A 16287-nucleotide genomic window follows, 5' to 3' on the forward strand; every position below is an offset into this window, starting at 1 on the left:
CACAACCGGAAGTATTACCCATATGTGGACATTCTGCAACTGTGAACAGTCAGTCCACCCAATAAAGCAAATACAAATAAAAAATAAAAATAAACAGTCAGTCCAAAAACATTTTTTATAAACCATTTAATTAAAATTTGAAAATGAATTTTACCTTTGCAACCTCATTATACTATTGGCTAAGTTTTATATTCATACATGTAAGTTTCTCAATACCCGACCTGTTTTTGTGCCTTTAATAAAGAATTAGAACTTTACTTAAAAACGCTTTCTACGTCCAACAACCAAAAAGCTGTGAAAACCATAACGCTGTGCTCCAAATTTGTACTATTTACGGAACTTGTGTGAGCCTATGGCTGTACACGTTGCTACATACAGTATATATATTTGGCATTCTACTGTAGTTGCTTTATTGACTTTACAACCCCCTGGCGCTGTATTGTACTGGTTTTGTACTGTTTTTGTACTTGTCTTGTTTGTTATTGTTCATATGTTTGTTTGTAAATGTTGAACATTATAAATAAAGTTTAAAAAAAACAAACAAACAAAAAAAAAAACTAAATAAATAAATAAAATTAAAAAAACAGTCAGTCCACCCAACCAGATTACAATAAAACCTCTGTGCTCTAGATATTAGAATCAGACTCTTCAAAATATATAAGTAAGTACATTTATTTATAAAACACTTCACAGATAAAAATCAAAGTGCTGTAAAAAAATATATGCATTTTTATAAACATGGAATTTGTTTATCTGAGCTCACAGAAAAGTTAGTTGTTGTTCAAACAGGAATAATAAAGATTGCTCAGAGGCAAAATGACAGTTAAAAGGTTGCAATCACCTCACCAAATTAGAGGGATTCCCCTAAAAGTCCTTGCTGTCTTAATGAAAGTGTACTGTAAAATACTGCCATGTTATCTTTTTGTTGGTTATAACTGTGATGGAAATAATTGTATTTTTAAAAAAAATGCTTTTAGATCACCTACAAACTACACTATATGTATACTAAAATGTGATAATGTGATCAAACTCATTAGTATGAATGGATAGGTAAAACGTACATTGTTGTGCTTATTAGGGTACCAATTGTCCAAACAGGGACCTTTGATTCTAATATTGTTTATATTAGTGGAAAATGAAGGACAGAAATAGCCCAATATCTTAAATGCACATTAGAGGAAAAGGTTGAGTGAGAAGATGTTATCGGGAGTACAGCAGAGAATTCTCGCACTGCAGTCTCAAAAGAATCCAGCCAGGACACTTTTTCACCAGCCTCTAGCTTATGTTCCTGGTGGTGGCGTCAGGGCGGGGACATACATACCGCATGAAACAAGTCAGTTACCTTTTGCATCCAGCTTTGTGACTGAAATAAATCAACACTTAAGGGTCTAAAAATATTGATTGAAGCTGTGTCCATTTTAGGGACGACCATAATAAATTAGTTGACCAGTTAATAAAAAATTAATCCATCAGTTAATGTGAATCAATTGTTTTGAATCATGTTGGAAAACAGCCATGTGGGAATGGGGATGGGGATGATGTAACGCTCAATGAACCACGGCTCCCCAGTGTCGGCAGCACTCATGCAGCCGCAAACCATGACAATACCACCATGCTTTAGTGCAGTGGTTTTCAAACTTTTTTCACCAACCTCAAAAAACACCAAGTACCACCATAATGACCAACATTAAAATACAGTAGCGTATTGAGCCTAAGTATTCATTAAAAACAATGCAGATGTTTTATTTAACAATGATATTTTATATTGTTTGCCATTGTAACATTACACACAGTTTGAAAAATAACACTGTGTTCTAAAATGTTATCATCTAATTCTGTGGCGTACCACTAGATCAGTGGTTCTTAACCTGGGTTCAATCGAACCCTAGGGGTTCGGTGAGTCAGGCTCAGGGGTTCGGCGGAGGTCAAGACACACCCGACTCATCGTGTAAATAAAAACTTCTCCCTATCGGCGTATTACGGATACGGCAACAGCAGAAGTCACACTGATTTGCAGGTGTGTAATTTGTTGTGAGTTTATGCACTGTGTTGGTTTTGTTCTTTGAACAAGGTGATGTTCATGCATGGTTCATTTTGTGCACCAGTAAAAAAACATGGTAACACTTTAGTATGGGGAACATATTCACCATTAATTAGTTGCTTATTAACATGCAAATTAGTAACATATTGGCTCTTAACTAGTCATTATTAAGTACTTATTAATGCCTTATTCGGCATAACCTTATTATAACCCTAACCCTCTAACCCTGGCCCTAACCCTAACCAAATAACTCTAAATTAAGTCTTTGTTACTTAGAATATGTTCCCCATACTAAAGTGTTACCAAAAACATATAACTTTGTCTTGAATTTGACAAAAAAAAAACATTTTACTTTTCACTAAAGAAGGGTTCGGTGAATGCACATATGAAACTGGTGGGGTTCGGTGCCTCCAACAAGGTTAAGAACCACTGCACTAGATGGAACCCACGTATAACTAGTACCACAATTTGAGAATCCCTGCTTTACTGCTGTATCGTTGTACTCACTCGTGTTGCCAGCTGTATATTGACTCGTTATGAGGTGGGTAGTGAATTTATACTCATAAACAAGCTGTACACTGACTACTCTAAATTACAGTCAAAGTGTAAGATTGTTATTGAAATGACTGGCGAAATGTGAAGACTGTACTAACTTTTTGTTCTTCAAATATTGCAACTTCAAACTTTTTTTTTTTTTAAAGCACGCCCCACAATATTTTTAGCATAAATTAAGCATTTTCAAGCATAAGAATGGCTACAATAACTACAAATATCAATACTATATTGGTATTAGCCACTCGATGAGACCAAAGCAATCAGATCGCACTGTTCAGTATCGTGGCCACTGATTGGCTGAGGCTCAGACAGCATTACAATATTGCAGTGGTTCTCTAAATTTTTTCACCAAGTACCAGAGGTGTGGACTCGAGTCACATGACTTGGACTCGAGTCAGACTCGAGTCATGAATTTGATGACTTTAGACTCGACTTGACAAAATGTAAAGAGACTTGCAACTCGACTTAGACTTTAACATCAATGACTTGTGACTTCACTTGGACTTGAGCCTTTTGACTTGACATGACTTGCTACTTTCCCCAAAACCTAAAGCTTAAAAAGTTATTTGGGAGCGCTCCGTAGCTTTCATTTTGTACGTGTCTGTCTATCTATCAGCGTGTGTGCTGCCTGTCAGCGTGTGTGCTCTCAGTACAACAGCCAATCAAATTAGATCTACATTGTTTTCATCCCACAGCATTCATCCAATCAAATTGCAGGACAACCAATGAACAAGAGTTGTCAAACAACGCGCCAGTGAGAAAGATTTATACCAAAGTTGGTTTCGCTCGGGTATAAAAACTACGACTTGGTCAACAAAAAACGAATTGCCGTATGCAAATCACGCAGTTCGAATATTACAGACGGAGACGCAACAACTTCCAACTTTGTTCGACATTTGAAGTTGCACAAAGAAGGGTAAGTTTTGAATGTAAGCTAACGTTTATTGGCTAAGTAACATGACTTTTATTTGCTGTGTAGTTAAATCAGTGAGGCTGCAAACTCACTGCTAACGTTATAACCATAGACATCTTATAAGTAGACGCAGCGTGGAGCGCTACTGCCTACAGGCGCAGACGAGACGCGGGGCCGCCATCTTGGAGTGGTGATCCGCTCCACTCAGTGCAATTCATTTGGCAGGAGCAATGAACTGTCAGCGCATTTAATTCATTTTACCTCACTGAATACCACTCATTTTCACGCGCTTTTTTGTCATACGTGTAGCTATGATAACGGACACATGTTTTATTATTCATGGTTTGCTTGACAGTAATATAATATTCTTATATGCTATAAGTGACCAGACGTCCAAGATCAAAACTGGGAATATAAACCCAGAGAAGAGGGAGAAAAAGGTTCAGCTATTTTTAAGTTGAAGAAACAATATGATTATGTTATATATACATGCGTATATCCTACATAAACAATGTATGAATACATTTGATATCTATATATCTTATAGACTGTATCTCTGTTGCTGCAGCAACAGAGAGTTTATTCTGTCTTGACACTTTGTATTGATATTTTGTATTACATTCTTCCCTTAAATGATCATGTTTACAGTGATTGTTATATATGTATTTTTTATGTATGTCGCTTTGGTTAAAAGCGTCTGCCAAATACTTAAACATATATAAACACCTGAAAGTCTTTATATCAGCTAAAACCACCAATCTGTTTCACTGGATTCAGAATAAAACCAAATGCTGCCTTACCCAACAATGTTAGTATTTGAATATTGTTACTTGAAGACTTATTCCTGGTTACAATTATACTGTTAAGAAAGTATTGTCTTATATTTTGCCTAAAATGAGAATGCATCATAATCAGTGGCGGCTGGTGAATTTTGTTTTAGGTGGGGCTGAAAGTTTGTAAACCAAACCCCTGTAGGGGCGTCATCCTCCCCCAGAAGATTTCTTTGTGATTTTCACATACAAATATTGAAGATCTTTGCTCCTTCTCAACTCTGTGGTAATGTTATTTTCATAAAATACAACCAATAGTACATTAATGTTAAATCTTACTTGTGAAAAGTAATCCCCCGATTCCTATTTTCAACAGTCCGCTCATTTGAGCAGGAAAACGCTGAACACCAGCCCGGCATCTTTGTTTTCTACCTGTCAACTGTCAGTTTAGGCTGCTCGCCGGCTCCTCATCACCACTTCAAGATGCAAATTGCTCGCGTCACAGCAACCAATGCTGCGTCTACTTATAAGATGTCTATGGTTATAACGTCATTGCAAACACGGCAATCTGTTGCGTCCACTGCAGTTCGCTACCTTATTCATACTTTTTGTCAAGTGATTTTTTTTAAGCAGGGTTGCATGAGGTACCTAGACATAACGTTACGTTAGTCAATGTATCAACCACAGTAACGTAACGTTAGACGGCGGTCAGCAGCACCGCATATTTTAGCCACCTACAAAAAGACAAACATAGTCAAATAAAGGTCAGTTAAAATGTATACTATATTAAGAATATGTGTACATATTGCATAGGGCCCTGACATCTAAAAAGTACAACTCTGTTCATTGTTATGTTCATGTATTTGTTATGTTTTTCATGTGTACGCACACATCAACAGACATACAGTACGAGATGAGATCAATGAGATAAGGTAAGAACAGAATAGAAACTGCTGTGGAACTAGTTACAATGCAATATGCCATGGAAATACAATGTTAACACTTTTGTACAAATAAGTACAGTTGCACTTGTTTTTGCAAATGTGTTTATTCTGTAAAGGAATGAGTTAAATGTTTAAAATTGTTTACACTATTAAAATGACTGGTTAATAGTGCTATTATGAATTGCAATGTCAGTACTATTTTTTTTCTTTCTTGCAATTTCAAATGCACTTGTTTTAATAAATAAATACAACGTTTTAAAAGCATACACAATCTGTGTAAAAATATTAGTCTGTGGTTAAAAGGACTTGAAAGGACTCGAAACTCAAAATGCAGGACTTGTGACTTGACTTGAGACTTTCCAGTCTTGACTTTGGACTTGACTCGGGACTTGCCTGTCTTGACTCGGGACTTGACTCGAGACGTGAGGGCAAAGACTTGAGACTTACTTGTGACTTGCAAAGCAATGACTTGGTCCCACCTCTGCCAAGTACCACCTCAGAAAACACTTGGCTCTCCAAGTACCACCACAGTGACCAACATTAAAATACTGTAGAGTAGTAGGTACAAGTATTTATTTTAAAAAGTCAGAGGTTTTATTTAACAAGTATATTTAATATTGTTGGACACTGTAACATTACACACAGTTTGAACAGTAAGACTGTTCAGATACAGGAAAATAAAACACTGTACTTAAATAATGATTTAAATATTTGGCGTACCACTAGTTTGAGAATCACATCTATATTGGATTACAAAAAGTGTAAAGGGGATTAAAGGGTGTTATTTCATGAGTGCCCATAATGTTGAAAACTGTATTTAGAAGGTTAAAAACATTTGATTTGTGTGTTAATTGTGGTCATGTCCGGAACCACTTAAGAGTGATAACGAGGGATAGTACATTTATTCGGAGTTCATCAAAGTGACGTGACCAATTATGTTTTTTGCAGTTCTGCATAACGAACCAAACTTTGATAAACCTTTTACAACATCCACGTTATAACTGCAAACACGGCACTACATTTGAATAGAATAACTGAGTCGACGAACTGCGTCAACTCACATTATGACAACACTAATGAATGGCGAAGACAAGCCGTTAATTGTGCGTTCCACCAGTGAGTCAAAGAATGAGCTTTTTGTTTGCCTAATGAGATTCCAGTCCAAGAATAGCAGTAAATCTAGCATCACTCATGCGCACGTTTTTTTTCTCCTCCCAATGTTGGAAACAAAAGCCACAAAAGACTGCAATTATTACTAATTAGTCACTTGACTGGTGAGGAGGTGACAAGCTAACAAAAAGGTGATTCCCAAACAAAATATAAACTCACAATTAATAACTAAGCCAAACACATTCAATTCCCTCGCAGACTTCAATGTATGAAGCTGCATTTTCACTGCATTTCCTCACATGTTTCACCTCCTATTTCTTTAACTATTTTACAGCATCAAATTCTGGGCCACATACACAAGACTCCTAAAGGCCTCCCCATCCCGCCCTAAACCTAACATCACTGCCCCATACACACACATTTGGTCTGATTACACGCACCAAAAACAATTTCTTGCATGGATATAGTTGAAACCGGATTTTTAAAACATTTAAAAAAACTTAAATAGGTTTTTGACTTTATAAAGATGGACTATAACATATCTAGACACGCCCCCCTCGCCCCCAACAATTTGGTTTTGTTCACAAAAAAAGAGTGAACAAATTCTAAATAAAGTGGCCAGACTATGAATTGCTATCATTATTCACCTAAATATGATATAAAATCTGATACAAAGAGGATTATCACCAGTGGATAATGCAAATCATACATAATAATACAAAACCCAAAACCAGTGAGGTTGGCATGTTGTGTAATTCGTAAATAAAAACAGAATACAATGATTTGCAAATCCTTTTCAACCTATATTCAATTGAATAGACTGCAAAGACAAGATATTTAATGTTTGAACTGAGAAACCAAATTTTTTTTAGCAAATAATAATTAACTTAGAATTTCATTGCAGCAACACACTGCAAAAAAGTTGGCACAGGGGCATTTTTACCACTGTGTTACATGGCCTTTCCTTTTAACAACACTCGGTAAACATTTGGGAACTGAGGAGACCTTTTTTTGAAGCTTTTCAGATGGGATTCTTTCCCATTCTTGCTTGATGTACAGCTTAGGGCGTTCTTAGGGGTCTCCGTTGTGGTATTTTAGGCTTCATAATGCGCCACACATTTTCAATGGGAGACAGGTCTGGACTACAGGCAGGCCAGTCTAGTACCCACACTCTTTTACTATGAAGCCACGCTGTTGTAACATGTGCAAATGTGGCTTGGCATTGTCTTGCTGAAATAAGCAGGGGCGTCCATGATAACGTTGTTTGGATGGCAACATATGTTGCTCCAAAACCTGTATGTACCTTTCAGCATTAATGGTGCCTTCACAGATGTGTAAGTTACCCATGCCTTGGGCACTAATACACCCCCATACCATCACAGATGCTGGCTCTTAGACTTTGCGCCTATAACAATCCGGATGGTTCTTTTCCTCCTTGTTCCGGAGGACACAACATCCACAGTTTCCAAAAACAATTTGAAATGTGGTCTCGTCAGATATTTGCAAAACATAACAAAGTTTTCCAGTATGGGGTGGCATAGCTCGGTTGGTAGAGCGGCAGTGCCAGCAACTTGAGGGTTCCGGGTTCGATCCCCGCTTCTGCCATCCTAGTCACTGCTTTTGTGTCCTTGGGCAAGACCCTTTACCCACATGCTCCCAGTGCCACACACACTGGTTTTAATGTAACATAGATAATGGGTTTCACTATGTAAAGTGCTTTGAGTCACTAGAGAAAAGCGCTATATAAATGTAATTCAATTCACTTCACTTTGAACGTTAAGTATCTTTTCTTTGCAGTCTATTCAATTGAATATAGGCTGAAAAGGATTTGCAAATAATTGTATTCTGTTTTTATTTACGATTTACACAACGTGCCAACTTCACTGATTTTGGGGTTTGTAGTTTAGTGCAAAAAAACCTAAAACTTTAAGTTTCCCACTTTAATTGAGGGTTCTTGAAAGCACCACTGTTATGTGCAATGATATGCAAAAGTGAAACTTGCACATAACTTTCTTCTGCGCTGCAACAGACAGATTTATTATATTTTGACCTTTCTCCTATCGCCTCACCCTTGCTGGTGCTGTGTGTGAATGCTTCAAGGTGAGCTTTGATGACGTTATGACATCTGTGTTGAGGTTTGCCGCTCTCCAGGTGGAACGTTTTTGCATGGGTAGTCTTGGACATTCTTCCATACATCCATTTTCTACCGATTGTCCCTTTTGGGGTCGCTGGAGCCTATCTCAGCTGCATTCGGGCGATAGGCAGGGTACACCTTGGACAAGTCGCCACCTCATCTTCAACCTTATTATTGCTCAATAATAAGAGTGTGAATGTTGTCTGTCTATCTGTGTTGGCCCTGCGATGAGGTGGCGACTTGTCCAGGGTCCACCTTACGCCCGTGTGCAGCTGAGATAGGCTCCAGCACCCCCTGCAACCTTTAAAAGGTCTGGATGGAATAAGGTTGTATTTATATTATCTTAACATTTATGTAGTGTTTTGAGAATTTACTACTACTATGCTTTACAGCCAGTACACAGCTGATGTGCGGCCTTTCTGACGTCTTTTGTGTTAATGTAGAGTTTGAGCTCACCTCACACTGTCCGTCAGCATCCAACAACTGGAAGCGCCTCAGCCACACGCCAGGCTCCGTGTCCAAATGGGCATCCACCGAGTGATTGTGCCTTAGCCCCAGCAGCTTCTTCATCCTGCCCACTTTTGTGCGCAGGCCGTGGGGCTCCCTTCCATCGCTGCCTCCACCCAGCGGAAGAACAGCCCTCATCTCTCACGCTGTGTGACGCTACACGGTACCGCACGCCTCGGCAGTTCTCGCCCACACCTGCTGCATTATCTGTGGCGGAGAGAGGAGTGTGAAGAGACTATTCTCGAGCATAATCCAACGTCTATGCAGAATAAATGTCGGTGGATTTGATCCCATATACTACAATTTGCACTTTGACATTATATAGGACTGAAGTACTAAAGAAAGCAACGGAGGACTAATATGCTGCTTTATTTATCACAGCAAATCATAACAATATCCAGAAGACTTGCAAATATGGCGACTGATTATTGCTTTTCCTTCCATAATCTCGAGTTTTACTGCAGAAAATAAATAGCAATATAATCACGCACCATTCAAATTACATTCTTTAAGGCAGGGGTCCCCAAACTTTTTTGCGTGATGCTGTCGCGTTATCGATGGGAAAATGCATTTTTCGAAAATATGTGAGGTGGTGACTTGTCCAGGGTTGCCCGATTGTAGCTGAGATAGGCTCCAGCACCCCCCGCGACCCCGAAAGGGACAAGCAGTAGAAAATGGATGGATGGATGATTTGCCAGAGCGGCTAGGAGACCCCGAGTGTAACAAGCGGTAGAAAATGGATTGATGGATGGGCTAGAAAGAACAGATTTAAAAGATAATAATAAAAATATATATATATATTTTTTTTAAACACTTTTTTAAAAATTCGGGATTACCCACGTGCCGGATTTTGGATGCTGGCAGGCCGTATCGAATTTTAACTTTTTAAGGTCAAGGCAAGTGTTGCTTTAAAGGAGGGCTCATATTTTAGGGCACCAAGACAAACATAATTTTCTTTCGAGGCAGGGGCTCTAAAGCATGCATACACACACATTATATATATATACATACTGTATATATATAGTTTTTTTAATTCATTATAAATATCAACTTTTTGTCATTTCACGATGCCTTTATCTCTATTTTTACATTTTGATAGAGGGAGGTATTTTTTTTAAAATATATATTTTTCTTTTTAAGTTACGTACATTTATATGTACATGTAGATGATGTATCAGGACAGATCCATTAAGAGTTTGAGCAGAAATATGTCATAATTAAGACCTGTTATGAGATTGTAGGAGAATTTTAGACATTTTAAGGCCTTAATTCAAATGATTGGATTTAAGACTTTTTTTTTTTTACTTTTTAAGACCCCGCGGATACTCTGAACCCCAACAAATACCAACTCAGTTTCAGTCTTTTTAGTGCAAGAGTGAGATTGGTAGGTCGTTAGTTCAAACCCCGGCCGAGTCATACCAAAGACTATAAAAATGGGACCCATTACCTCCCTGCTTGGCACTCAGCATCAGGGGTTGGAATTGGGGGTTAAATCACCAAAATGATTCTTGAGCGCAGCCACCGCTGCTGCTCACTGCTCCCCTCACCTCCCAGGGGGTGGATCAAGGAGATGGGTCAAATGCAGAGGATAATTTCACCACACCTAGTGTGTGTGTGACTATCAGTGGTACTTTAACTTTAAAAATGTGACGTACTTCTATTAAACCTTTTTAGGCATGTTTCAAATAATAAATCATTACCACGTTCTTAGCTTTGCTTCTTCCTACTCCCTTTCAGACATGTTCAATTGTACAGGAGTAGACTTACAATGTTCTTCAATATAACTTTTTAAAAACATGTTCCAAAACAATACCACATTCCCAGCCCAAGTTTTTCAACGCAACATTACAAATGATTGGAGAGATAACTAATCGAGAAAAAGCACAAATAAAAGTGTTTCATCATTCTAATGTAGTGCAATATGGAGATAACATGTTTGCTGTTTAAGTTGCTTTACAAGTCGTCACATTAAACAGCGCATAAACAAAGCGTAAAAGCAACTTACATTAATCTTGTTTGTCGAATGAGCAGCTGATGAATGTTCATGTGTTGTTGGTGGGAGCAGCACTGCGTGACTGTGGGTGATGATGATGATGATATTCTCTACTGGAATGGCCTCCTCCCTGTTAGGCTGAACACTCCTACGTAATCATAATGTTCCCTTCACGGCGCGTTATTTCACTTCATCACTTTCCTCGTTACGCCCTCAGGGCAGTGCGCCTTAATGGCATTTAACTTGGATCGTACTCGCGTGGCTTTTCACGGTGCTTTTACCTGCAAACAATTCAAAATGCAGAATGCGGATGCACAAACACGCTGCAAGACACGCCGGCTTGTCGTGGGCGGATTAATACAAATATCGATAGCAGCGATATCAACGGAAGTATCAGTAATGGGTCGATCAAAAACGTTATTTTCATTACTGTACAAAAGACTGTCTCAGCTGCAGGCGGTAGGAAATGGATGGATGGATTGATGGAAGACGGTCTCTGTAACGCTTGTTTTCTTGTGTCATTCGGTGGCTTGAGTGTATTTCACTTTTACGACCCTGGAGGGGGCTTTGAACGCATCATTACATCCGCAAGCTCTGAAAGTTACGGTAAACTTCTTGTCAATTGTTTAATTGGCAGTGTGCGTCACTACAAAGTGAGTTACTTGATATACTTTAATATCACCTGCTAAGTGCTTAAAAGTGTATTACAACTCATTTTGTCCGTTTTATTGTAGTCTAATGGCTGTTTGGCGTCAAGTTCACAAGCTAACTGCTAGCTGAATAGCATACCCTGGTTGTAGCATTGGACATATGTTTGTTAGCCCCAATTTACAATTTAGAATTATTGTCGTGATGCTATTTACATATTACTCATTATGTAATGAGTAATATGTAAATAGCATCACGACAATAATACTTAGGGCTGGGATGTTCCAATTCTGTGCATTTATGTACTTGTGTATACACAGATAAGTGATGTATATTTCAACAGCACTGTAGCCATACTTGCCAACCTTAAGACTGTCAGACCCACTCGACATCCATTGCTTTCGGTCTCCCACATATGCGGTCCTCTCCAAGGTTTCTCATAGTCATTCACATTGACGTCCCACTGGGGTGAGTTTTCCTTGCCCGTATGTGGGCTCTGTACCGAGGATGTCGTTGTGGCTTGTACAGCCCTTTGATACACTTGTGATTTAGGGCTATATAAATAAACATTGATTGATTGATTGATATATATATATATATATATATATATATATATATATATATATATATATATATATATATATATATATATATATATATATATATATATATATACATATATATATATACATATATATATATATATATATATATATATATACATACATATATATATATATATATATATATACATACATATATATATATATATATATATATATATATATATATATACATACATATATATATATATATATATATATATATATATATATATACATACACATATATATATATATACATACATATATATATATATATATATATATATATACATATATATATATATATACATATATATATATATACATATATATATATATACATATATATATATATATATATATATATATATATATATATATATATATATATATATACATATATATATATACATACATATATATATACATACATATGTATATACATACACATATATATATATATATATATATATATATATATATATATATATACATATGTATATATGTATGTATATATGTATATATATACATATATGTATATATGTATATATATATATATATATATATATATATAAAATCCGTTCATGAATGAGTATATCCGTTCGGCCACCGTGTTCAATGGAGAAGTCTGGGGCCGTATTTATCAAGCGTCTTAGAGTGCCATTTTACACTTAAGTCCTGAGAATTTGCAAAATTTAGTCCTACTCTCAAACTTAAGAATAAAAGCTATTTATCAACTTTCTTAAGTCTAAGAATCACTCCTACTCTCCACGATATTTAAGAGACCTTCAGAGGTGTCCTAAGTGGTTAGGAGTTGCCAGCAGGGGATGGCACTGAGGCGAGAGAGACGTGCGCGAACGTTCAGGGAGCGGAAGGATGTCCTGGCTTTGTTTGATGACGAGCAGCTGATCAAAGGGTATCGTTTAGACAGAGCGGGTATTATTTTTGTCACAGATTTAATAAGGGGCGTCATCTCATCAGCAACATCACGCAGCAGAGCTTTCACAGCAGAACTAAAGGTCATCACAATGCTTCGATATCTCGCCACTGGGAAAATGCAACAGTGTCTCCTCTCGCCAGTTTGGTTTTCTTTTCGATTCCATGTTGATTTCTGCATGTGGCTGCAGTGGGCTAGTATATATAGAGCCACCCACACTAGTTTCAAAATAGTTGCCTAAGTAATGAATTGGAAAGAAAAGGAAACGTTTATTTTTGATTCATTGCCAATATTGTTTGTTTGTTTTGTATTATTTTGTAGTTTATTGTCAAAATATACACTCCCATTGTCAACTTAAATATTTGTAAGATATTTCTTTATTCTTAGACAAGGGATTCCCTTCCGTGATTGGTCATTTCTATGGACACGGAAATGACGTCACCTAAAATTCCGTTTACGGCACATAGTAATGTCGTAATTCAGCTCTGAGTGTGACACTTAAGATTCAGTCCTACACTTCGCTGAAAGTGTGAGTAAGACGCTTGATAACTAACTTTTAAGTGCAGCTTTCAGCGAAGAATTTCTTTACTCATAAGTCAACTCTTAGCAGACTTTTTAGGAGTAATTCTAAGAAGCTTGATAAATACGGCCCCTGATCTACAAAATGTGCAGGCAGCATACCCCTTTCCCTTCGAGCTGTCCTGGATGAACTGAAATTATTTGTTCCAATCATTTTGGAACTTGCATGCATACTTCTTCTTACTCGTCGTCGCCATGTCTCTTCTTCGTTCTTCTGCTTCGTCTCTGTTATGTTTTTGGACATTACTACTTGCCATAGTTTTGAGGCAATGCCTAATGCAGGGGTGTCAAAGTCAAATGGACGGAGGGCCAAATAAAAAATTTAGCTACAAGCCGAGGGCCGGACTGTTCGAATGTTCATTGAAAAATTTTTAAATGACGCATATAGTCTAGTGAACCTAATTGAACCTACTGAAAACCTAACAAATATATTCCAATATGATCAGATAAATAAAGCAATATTTTCTTATGGCTCTGTCAGTAATCTTTAATTTTCAACAGACACAAAAGACAAATTTCCTTTATATAAAAATCCCCATAACATGAACATTAAATGAAAGAAACCGGTATTCAAGGCACCATCAGTAGCCTATATTTTCTATTTTAGCAAAAGTGGGCTAAATTTACTTCAAAGAAAAAAACAATAATAGCAATTTTCTATCATCCACTCAACTGAAATATTTTTAAAATATAATTAAATTGAAATACAATAAAATAAAGTGCAAAAATCTATAAATCAAAAACAACACTTTGTTTAAGGAGAAGTAACATGCAGTGAAAACAAATATTAAACTTTAACTTTTAAACTTGAATTGAGTAAAAACTCTAAATATGTGATTGCACAGTAATGTTCACATTAAACCCCCCTCCTCCCTCCGTGGGAGGGAGGCGAGTTGGGTGCCCGAAACCCCCCGCTGGTTTCGGCCCGCCCCTTGGCGCGCGTGGCACGGCGGGCTCCGCGACCCGACGGCTGGCCCTCGTGGCTTGACGGCGGGCGCGTCCCGACGGGCCGCGCGTAGGGGTCAAACGCAGAAGTCTCAGGGCCTCGTGGTGAGGGGGTGGCCTGCGGGTTTCGGCCCGCTTGACCCCCCCGCTCCGCTTGGCGCGTGCGGCACATGACGGGTTCCGCCACCGACGCTCGGGCTGCAGCCCGACGGTGGTGCGGGCCCGGCGGTGACGCGCGGTTTGGGGAAACAAAGCAGAAGTCTCAGGGCCTCGGGGCCGGGTTTCGGCCCGCCCCCTTGGCGCGCGTGGCACGGCGGGCTCCGCGACTGACGGCCGGGCTGCAGCCCTTCGGCCGGCAGGCGCGTCCCGGCGGGCCGCTCGCCCCCTTTCGGAACCTTGGACCGGCATCCGCTTGGTGCGTGTAAAAGATCTGCGGTCTAAAAAAAAAAAATAAAAAATAAAAAATAATAATAAAAAAAAAAGATCTGCGGTCTGCGGGCCGGTTCTAATAATAAATCAAGATCATCCCAAGGGCCGTAAAAAACCTTCTCGCGGGCCGGATATGGCCCGCGGGCCTTGACTCTGACATATGTGGCCTAATGAGTCCGGATGTTGTGTGTCAGTGTATTAACGTGCCGGCTGGAATAAACACACGCTGAGAAATAGCTCCGTGCCTGCCTACTTTATGGGTTATAGATAAACCTACGGATAACGGAGACATATATAATAGTCTCCTTTTCAGGGGAGAGAGGACGCTAAAGGCAGTGCCTTTAAGGCACGCCCCAATATTGTTGTCCGGGTGGAAATCTTGAGAAATTCGGGAGATTGGTTGCCCCGGGAGATTTTCGGGTGGGGCACTGAAATTCGTGAGTCTCCCGGGAAAATCGGGAGGGTTGGCAAGTATGACTGTAGCAGGCTTGTGCCTATATTTCAATCAATCAATCAAATATTATTTATATAGCCCTAAATCACGAGTGTCTCAAAAGGCTGCACAAGCCACAACGACATCCTCGGCTCAGATCCCACATCAGGGCAAGAAAAAACTCAACCCTAGGCGTCCGCTGCAATGGATGTCGAGTGGATCTAGTTAATAGTGTGAGAGTCCAGACCATAGTGGGACCAGCAGGGGATCATCTTGAGTGGAGACAAGTCAGCAGCGCAGAGACATCACCAACTGATGCACAGATGAGTGGTCCACCCCGGGTCCCGACTTTGAAGAGCTAGCGACTCATGTGTGTAAGTTACCCATGCCTTGGGCACTAATACACCCCATACCATCACAGATGCTGGCTTTTGAACTTTGCGCCTATAACAATCCGGATGGTTCTTTTCCTCTTTGGTCCGGAGGACAAGACGTCCACAGTTCCACTTTGCATCAGTCCATCTTAGATGAGCTCAGGCACAGCGAGCCGGCGGCATTTCTGGGTGTTGTTGATAAATGGCTTTGGCTTTGCATAGGTTCAAGGTTCAAGGTTCAACTTTATTGTCCCCGCGGGGGAATTTGTCTTGGGCACAGTGCATCATTGCTTTCTTAACATACACAAAAACACAAGCGCAGACACAACTACAACCAGACAACTAACATTTAAACATCAGAACATGGAGC

The 16287-nt window shown here is 38.8% G+C and overlaps 2 protein-coding genes across 4 annotated transcripts in view; one reads left to right on the forward strand and one right to left on the reverse strand.

The window, feature by feature from the left end:
* LOC133639573 (ral guanine nucleotide dissociation stimulator-like 1) overlaps positions 1 to 12096 on the reverse strand; it is a 32526-nt gene extending 20430 nt beyond the window's left edge. For 2 of the 3 annotated variants that reach the window (XM_062032998.1, XM_062032996.1), the window contains exons 1-2: positions 10980 to 11488; positions 8924 to 9181 (exon numbers count right to left, since the gene is read on the reverse strand). In XM_062032998.1, the coding sequence (XP_061888982.1) occupies positions 8924 to 9112 (189 nt within the window). In that variant the 5' untranslated portion in view covers positions 9113 to 9181; positions 10980 to 11488. Of the gene's footprint in view, positions 1 to 8923; positions 9182 to 10979; positions 11489 to 11980 lie in introns of those variants that run through there. The other variant, XM_062032997.1, reaches the window with a different exon arrangement.
* klf1 (Kruppel like factor 1 (erythroid)) overlaps positions 1 to 16287 on the forward strand; it is a 251904-nt gene that overhangs the window by 92144 nt on the left and 143473 nt on the right. The window lies entirely within an intron of this gene.

This window comes from Entelurus aequoreus, linkage group LG22 (genome assembly GCF_033978785.1).
Source record: "Entelurus aequoreus isolate RoL-2023_Sb linkage group LG22, RoL_Eaeq_v1.1, whole genome shotgun sequence".
In the NCBI taxonomy this organism is placed as follows: Eukaryota; Metazoa; Chordata; class Actinopteri; order Syngnathiformes; family Syngnathidae; genus Entelurus; species Entelurus aequoreus.